The 9,231-nt window shown below is 36.4% G+C and overlaps 1 protein-coding gene across 2 annotated transcripts in view; it reads right to left on the bottom strand.

Annotated features, from left to right (window-relative positions):
• Cwf19l2 (CWF19 like 2, cell cycle control (S. pombe)) overlaps positions 1–9,231 on the bottom strand; it is a 142,555-nt gene that overhangs the window by 74,742 nt on the left and 58,582 nt on the right. For both annotated transcript variants that reach the window (XM_023709448.1, XM_023709449.1), the window contains exon 11: positions 8,153–8,266. In XM_023709448.1, coding sequence (XP_023565216.1) covers positions 8,153–8,266 — 114 coding nt within the window. The remainder of the gene's footprint in view (positions 1–8,152; positions 8,267–9,231) is intronic.

The following is a 9,231-nucleotide window of genomic DNA, read 5'->3' as shown; positions in this document are numbered from 1 at the left end:
TCTCTCTCTCTCTCTCTCTCTCTCTCTCTCTCTCTCTCTCTCTCTCTCTCTCCTCTCTGCATTTCTCTGTAGTTAAAACTCCTTGTAATTAAAAGGTAGACTACACTTACACAGTGATGGAATAAGTATATCTAAAACAGTTTAAGTATTAGCAAACTCACTGTGGTAGACTTAATTTGGACAATGTTTGAACCCTTGCCCCCAAAAGCTCACATACTGAAATTTCAAATTGATAGCCCTAAGCAGGGGGTCTCTGTAGGAGGTACTCAGGTCATGATGGTAGGTCGTGAATAAGATTAATACCCTTATCAATAGACATGAGAGGGGTTGGAGAGACAGCTCAGTAGAATAAACGTTTGCCTGGCAAGTGCAAGGGTCTGAGTTCAATCTCTGGTTCCACAAAAAAAAAAAAAAAAAGAAAAAGAAAAAGAAAAAGAAAAAGAAAAAGAAAAAGAAGACATGAGAATGCCGTTTCTTCCTTCCCTCCCGTTCACCAGCTTTCTTCTCTGCCAGATGAGGGTAGAATGAGAAAATCACTATCAACATATAAAGAAACATGATCTCACCACACACGTGCCCTGATTTGGACTTCCCAGTCTCCAGAACTATAAGAAATGAATTCATATTACTTAGACCACTCCATCTAGGATATTCTATTACAGCAAATGGAATTGCTAAGATACCCACACCTAACCCTTGTTATACATACAGCTTTATCAGAAACAAAACCTGATACGTGGATCCCCACCTATTTGAATCCCAAATTTTCCTCTCAATTGGTTCCATATCCAGGAATGAAATAGAAAAGTGTTATTTATATCCCCCACATCAAATCTCCTTGACACTCCTCTTTATTTCTTTAACCAAATAAATTTTGACCTTCAATTTCTTTGAGATCTTTGGAACCAGAGTCCACTGATTTTCCCAATAGTGCTATTCTTTTCTTCTAGTTCACACCTCTCATATGTCATGACTTCAGTCACTCCCTGGTTCCAAATCTTTATAATTTCTGGCCCACTTGTCCTTTCATCATGCACAAAGAGAAAATCACAACTGCTGAGTCAATGTGTCTACGTTTGCTATGCCCAGATTGTTCAATAGTAAGTAACTCAAACAGAGCTCTCAGTACCATCTCATTATGTGCTTATAGAATCCAAGTCAATTCTGTCATTTCCCATATTCAAACTTTTACTATTCTTTACTGTTCTCCTCTTCCTAATTACTATCATATTAGAAAAATGTCTATTGTCAGTTGCCAAAGAAATTACATTTCTATTTATTGAAAGAACTAATTATAATCATTAGTAGCATAAGCAACCAAAGGAGAAATAAACATTTGGTAGAAAAGTTCAGCACAAAAATGAAAAAAATCTGAAATTTTTTTCAGATAATCAATTGATATTTGCATCATAGTCAAATTTAAAATAAAAACCTAACTTAGGAAAATTAAAAACAGTGTGTTGGGACCAGTGAGATAGCTCAGCGGACTAACCACACGATGAGACAAGCACAGGAACCGGGCTCAATATCCAGCACCACATGCCGCACCAATCCCAACCCCAGGCATGCTGAGCTAACACCAGAGACCCAGTATGGTGCTGCATGCCTATAACTCCAGTGCTGGGGAGCCTGAAAACAGGAGGATCACTAAAACAAACAAAACAGTGTATTGTTTTTGCCAACTTAAGGGCCTCAAGATACTACTAAAAATAATTATGGGAGGGGCCAGCGCCATGGCTCAGTAGAGTAAGTGCTTCCCTGGCAAGCACAAGAGCCTGAGTTCAATCCCTGGTTCTGCCAAAAAGTAAAAATAAATAAATAATCATAAGAGCGGGAAAAGAAAAAAAAAAAAAAGATATGTAAAGGCTCACAGAACCTACATAATTCACACATTACTGTGTTGGGATACTGCATTGCCGGGTCCCATAAACTTGGCCTCAAAGACTTGTGAATAAGTATGTTAAAAACTAGATACATTGGGGCTGGCGAGATGGCTCAGTGGTCTAAAGCACCTACTTAAAACAAGCTTAGCAAAGCACAGGGACCGTGGTTCAATCCCCCAGCACCACATGCCAGCCAGCCCCGCCCCCTGGTGGGCTGAGCTGGCCACACACACACACACACACATAAAATAAAATTTAAAAAAAAAAAAACTAGATACAACATCAAAGAAATGTACACTAGAATTAAACTTGCCTTAAACATTAGAGATAAAAATCATAAAACTCAGAATAAAAGCTAATGAAATTGAAGCAAAAAATACAAAGAATCAATAAACTAAACAGCTGTTTCTTTGTAAGAATAAGCAAAATAAACTCTAAGCCAAACTTACTAAAAAAAAGACAAAAAAAAACCCCTCAATAATACAACTGCAAATAAAAAACGCAAAATCACAATGGATACCATCAAAATTCACAAGATAGTAACTACTGTGAAAAACTATACTTCCACAAATGGGAAAATCTTCAAGAAATGTACTATTTCCTAGAATTCTATGAATTCCAAAATTACACTAGGACATCAAAACTTGGGGCTAGCCTGGTAGCTCAGCAGACTAAAGCACCTGCTTAGGCAGAGCACAGAAGCCAGGGTTCATCTTCTGAGTGCCATGCCATGCTGCCCCGCCCCTAGGGCGAGCTGAGACAGCGATTGAGACTGGGCATGGTGGCACATGCCTGTAATCCCAGCACTTGGGAGGCTGTAAACAGGAGAATCACTACAAGTCCAATCTGCGTAGTAAGACCTTGAACACCCCGTAAATCCTGCTCTAAATACAGGAAAAAAAAAAATAAAGAAAGAAAGAAAAGAAACTCTAAACGTTTAATAATAAGCAATGAAATGAAGACAGTAATAAGAAAAACCAACCTACTAAGAAAACCCTAGGACCTAATGGATTCATTACTGAATTCTATAAGATCATTAAGGAGATTATAATACCAAGAGTTCGCAAACTTTTCAAAGAAAGTGAAAAGGGGCTGGACAAAGACCCAACTAAAAGCTACAGTACAATCTCAATGAGCACAGATGCAAAAATCCTCAGTGAGATATTGACAAACAGAATTCAACTAATCATCAAATGGATCATACAATACGACAAATAGGTTTTATTCCAGGGATACATCAACAGATAGTTCAATACACTCAAAGTACATAAAGAGAAACACAAACAAAAACCACATGGTCACATGAATAGATGCATAAAGTGTTTTTTGACAAAAATTAAAAATCCACTCATGATAAAAATCCTACAAGAAAAAGGTACAGAAGGACCTTACCTGAATTTGATAAAAGTCGTTTGTGACAAACCAACCACCAAAATTGTATTAAATACAAGTTGAAAGCTTTCACTCTAAATCAGGAAAAAGACAAAGATGCCCACTATTACCAATCTCATTCAACACAGGACTAAAGCCATAAGCCAGAACAATCAGGCAAGAGAAAGAAATAAAATGGGTATGTATAGAAAAAAGAAAAAAATAATTAAAAAGGGGAGAGGGGGATGGGAGATAGCTCAGTGGTCTAAGCGCCTGCCTGGCAAGTGCAAGGACCCACGTTTGATCACATCATGCCAGTGACGGAAAGCACGTGTGGTGGCACACGCTTGTAATCCCAGCACGGGGGAAGCTGAGACAGGAAGATTACTATAAGTTGAGTCCTAGCTGCTGCATAGTGAGACCCCATATTAAATAAATAAATGTTTTAAAAAAGAAGAAAAAGTCATATTATCATCACTTGCAGATAACAAGATCCTCAACATAGAAGACCCAAAAGCAACTCCACCAAATAAGTTCTAGAATTAAAACAAAATTTAACCATGTACAGGATGCAAAATCACACAAAAGTCAGTAAGGTTCCTGTATACCAATAATAAACTCATTAAGAAATGAAAACAACATCATTCACAGTAGTACCAAGAAAAAGAAAAACTTAGGAATTAACCTAATCAAGGAAAGGAAATGCCTCTATAATAAAAATTACCCTAAAGTGGTAACATGGCTTAAATGATTTTGTTTGCAAACAATTTGGTTCACAAACAGAAGCATCTGGCAAAATTTTGTTTTTATATGCAAACTATGCATCTAGTGATAAACAGGACCATAGTCATCATTCCCACACAAACATAAACATGGCCATTGTTTCCTAAATCACAGAACAGGGCCAGGGATATAGCTCAACAGCACAAGCACCTGCCTGGTAACCACAAGGTGCTGAGTTCAATTCCCGGTACCCAAACAAACAAAACCCTCCCAAATCATAGAAGAAATTAAGTTTGTGAACCAAAGTGCAACTGTACTCTAAAAAAGGAGATGAAAGAGGACGTCAAAAAATGTTAAAATAGCCCCTGTTCTTGGATAGGCAGAAACAACATAGTCAAAATGGCCACTTCCAAAACTGATTTAATACAATCCAAATCAAAATAGCTACAACATTCTTCATGTAACTAGAAAAAAAAACCCAAAAAACTAAAATTCACATGAAACCAGAAAAAGCAATCCTGGGAAATTAAAGTCAATAGGAAACATCACAATCCTGGACTTGAGGTTACACTACAAGGCTACAGTGATAAAAAATTACTGGCACAACACAAGACACGTGGACTGAGGGAACAGAACACAGGATGCAGAAGCAACCCAGATACATTCACCTGTTTGATCTTTGACAAACAGGCCAGAAACATACACTGGAGGCAGAACAGCCCATTTATCAAACAGTGTGGAGAAAACTTGCTACCTATAGGCACACAGAAGACTGGAGCTGGACCCATATGTCTGTGTAATAAACTAAAATGAAAATGGATCAAAGATCTAAATATTTAAGCAGAAACTCTGAACTTACTGGAAGACAGAACAAGTAAAACTCTTGATGTCTTAGGTGTAGGCTAAGACTTTCTGAACAAAATTTCAATGGTACAAGAAATAGCAACAAGGTCAAAGGGAACTACTAGTCCTAGTGTTTTGAGGAATCTCTACATTGGTTTCCACAGTGCTTGCATCAGTCTGCATTCTTACCAACAGTAGCGAAGGGTTCCTTTCTCCCCACAGTTCAGCCAACATTTGTTATTGATTGATTTTTTGGTAATAGCCATTCTTTCCACAGTGAGACGGAATCTCAGCATTTTATTTTATTTTCTTAAATAATTTTATTGAGAAACAAATAGCAATTGGACCATTTCAAAACCAATTAGTAGGACAGTTTCAAAATTAATACATTGCATATTGTTGTCTTCTTAGTGGTTATTCACAGTACAAGATGCAGACATGATATCCTGTTTACAAACACTAGAACAAATCTTCCTATTCACTGAATTAAGAGAATGCAATTGTATACCTATCCAATTTTGAATATACAGATACAAAATGGTCCTTCATTTGTATCCCCTTTTTTGTTTAGTTTTGTCAGATATGGGTATTCCATTGTCATTTAAATATTGTAGATGCATAAATTCAGCAAAATAATCCAATATATTCCAGTAGTCCATAATAGTAGTGGGGTATCTGTAGGACTGGCAATATCAGAAGTCATTGACTTGAGCATTTTACAGCTCAGTATATTAGTATGACTTTACTTTATATACCTCATTTTTATACTTTTCTGCTGGATGGTTGAAATCAAGATAAAGCAAGACCTATATAACAAGAAATGTAACTTTTGAATCTGACAAAGTCAGTCAAATCCCCTCAGGATTTAGACTGAAAACCTGTACCGCAGTTTGTAGATCCTTTGTCAGTGTCAGCCACGTGGATGAGTCATGGCCATTGTTTGACCAATTTGCTCTCTGTGAAAGCCTGAGAAAAAGTTTTCTCTCCATGTGACTCTCCTTAGGCACATTCTACATCACCAATCACTTTCCTCTGTGGCCCCATAATCTCCTTGATCAGAAAATTTGGGACACAACTGGAATCTCAGCATTTTAATTTGCATCTCTGAAATAATAGATATTGAACATTTTCTTGTATGTCACTTATACTTCATCTGAGAAGTACATATTCATTTCAGATGCCCATTTTTGGATTGGGTCTTTAAATCTGGGGGGAGGGCTGAGTTTTTTGACTTCTTTATTCTGGATAGTTTTTTGTCTGAGGAACATCTGGCAAAAAATATTTCCTTATTCTGTGGGCTATCTTTTCTTTGTTGGTGGTTTCTTTAGCTGTGCAAAAACTTTATTGTAGGATGAGATTAGAGCTTTACATTGTAAAATTTCCCATGGAATTTGGGTTTTTGTTTATATTCTGCCTACATCTATGTCTTCAAGAGTTCTACCTATTTTATCTTCTAGCGGATTTAATGTTTCTATTTTAGCATTTAGATCGTTGCTTTATTTTGATTTTGGTTCAGTACATGGTGAGAGATATGAGTCTAGTTTTGAACCAACAAATGGGAAGATATCAAATTAAGAAGCTTCTGCACAGTCAAGGAAAAACTAACAACCAAGAGAGTGAAGCAATAACCCACAGAAAGAAAAAATCTGTGCTAGCTACACCTCAAAGAGAAGACTAGTCTCTAGAATATATGAAGAGCTCAAAAAAATTAGACCCTCCAAAATAGGAGACCTACTCAAGAAATGGGCATCTGAAATGAACAAATGTTTCTCATAAGAAGAAATACAACTGGCCAATAAATACATGAAAAAATGTTCAACTTCACTGATGGTTAAAGAAATGCAGTCAAACAATAATGAGCTCCGTCTCCGGAAGAATGGCAATCATCAAGAAATCAAGTAATAACTAATGCTGGTACAGCTGTGGTGAAAAAGGAAATCTACATTGTTGGTAAGAATGTAAACTACTACAATAATTAGGGAAATCAGTATTGAGATTTCTCAAAAAACTAAAAATTCTTTTTCATTCAACTCAGCTATTCCCTTTTGTAGCTATCTTAAAGAATTAAACACATCATATTACAGTAACACATGCATATCCATGTTCACAGCAGCATAATTTGTCACAATTAAATCTTTCATTTTATGAAAAATTAGAACAAAATTTCCCAATAAAATAATACACTGTATCATTATCTTCAAAATAGTTATTCAGCGTATAAGACACAGATCAAAAAGAGGCCTACAAAGAAGAAACATAACACAAAACTTTCTTTTCAACAAAGGCAGATATGTAAGCTAAAATAATGCATGGTTTCGCTCATATGAACAATTCAAAATACAGTGTATATATATTTTTTCAAATAAAAAAATAAAAAAACATAGATGGTGACACCCTATAGACCCTATACTAAAAAAAAAAAAAAAAAAAAGCAAGTAGACTGAAGTTTAAACACTTCCCCGAGTATTTTAATGTATGTTTATTTCCTTTATCCTAACAGCTAAATCTTGGAAGCAGATGAATAGATAAAATGTGATATCTATACATAATGGAATACTCAGTATTCATTTGAAGGAAAATAGAGACACCTTGAAAATAAAATATTAAATTAAATAAATCAGACACACAGGCTTAGAGGCCATGTGGTTTCTCTCATACGAGTAATCCGAAGTACAAATGAAGAGCAAACTAAAAGAAAAAAGAAACAAGGAGACAAAGCCTATGCAAACAGGAAGGGACAGACCAAAGAGACCGAAGGTGGCAAAGTAAAAAATATCAAGGAATATATAAAACTCAACTGTAAGCAAGACCAAGCAAATTATTCATATTTCAATTTTCCTCTCCAATTAGAATCAAATAAAAAAAATCAATTTCAATTCTATTTAATAGAAATGTAGTTCCTCTACACAAATGGAAGAAAAAAAAATTTCTATTATTGACATAAAACAGTTAAAATGTGTCATATAATGTACCAATTACCCTCAATGAAGGTGATCTTATATGCTGTAAACATGAACTAAATAATAACAATGATAATAATTATGATAGCAATAATACAATGGGGAAAGGGGATCCAGAGATGGAGGGAAGAGGGAAGGGAGGGAAAGGGGAATAAAAATGATTCAATATGCATAATTTATTTTTAAAACATTAGATCCATTTTGTACAAAAGGGAAAGGGATATTAAGAATAAAAGTAATAACATAAGTTACTACCATCTAATGTTTGCCCTAATAAGATGTATTTCTGAAAATACTTTTTAATCATAAGCATAAAAAAGCTCCATGGAAAAAGAAATCCTGAATTAATACACAGAAACACGTCATGTTTACCCTGTGTCTCCTCCTACTCCCCGCTTGTGACTCCAGAGCCCCTGGAGTGCTCAGTGGCCACGCTCTTCCAGACTCATCTGTCCTGACAAGGATCACGTCTCGCGGGTCTGCACTCTATGGAAATATTGAGAGAAAACTTCTGAAGTAATTGTGAAGAATGTTTAACTCTTACATTTCATTACACAAAAGCACAGGAAAGGTTGTAGCTGTCACATAATATTACGGTTTATTTGAAATTTTCTGAATTTTCATTAGTTGCTATACAATACAATTACCATAATCTTTTCAGGAAAAGGATGTATAATACCCAGAGCTTATTTTATTATTTGACAAAAAAGACACTCAGAGAGGCAAACTTCAAATAAAGATTCATGCGGCCTCTATTAAAACATGACGAAGTTCCTACTGTCTACCGGGCTGTGTACACAGCAGTCATCACTCACACACAGAGGGCACGTCTCATGGGCGTTTCGTACAATTCTAGTAAAAGTAGAATCGTAAGAAACAAAGCAACTAAATGACAAAATAAACTTGTTAAATGAACTACTCTAATGATACTAAACACTTCTACTAACAGTCTTTAAGTGTTTTTCATTTCTCTCACTCCAAAAGACGTTATACTACACATACCCTAAAAAACAATCAGTCCTACAAAGTTTTAGCTAAATACATGCTTGGCACAACACTGAAGCTTCTGCACAGCAAAGGAAACTCTATTCTGCGGTGAAAATGAAATATTATTGGTAAGAATCTCATAAAACATAAGAAGACATTATTTGAAAGTAAAAATCTATTGTAAGACACAGAGCGCAGGCCCGGCGAGTGAGTGAGACGACCTAGGCCTCGGGATCCTAAACAGACCCGGAGTGCAGGCCCGGCAAGTGAGGGAGACAACCAGGGCCACGGGATCCTAAACAGACCCGGAGTGCAGGCCCGGCGAGTGAGTGAGACTTCCCGGGCCCAGGGATCCTCTTTTGACCCAGGCTGCAGGCCCAGCAGGGAACTCTTCAGCAGAACTCCCTGCAAGGAAGCTAGAGGCAAGACCCACACAGCTGATTCAGGAGCAGAACATCTTGCCA

The sequence above is a fragment of the Octodon degus genome, unplaced genomic scaffold (genome assembly GCF_000260255.1).
Source record: "Octodon degus isolate 3935 unplaced genomic scaffold, OctDeg1.0 scaffold00012, whole genome shotgun sequence".
NCBI classification, from domain to species: Eukaryota; Metazoa; Chordata; class Mammalia; order Rodentia; family Octodontidae; genus Octodon; species Octodon degus.
The sequence above is the reverse complement of the archived record's forward strand: the minus strand, read 5'-3'. Positions and strand labels throughout refer to the sequence as shown.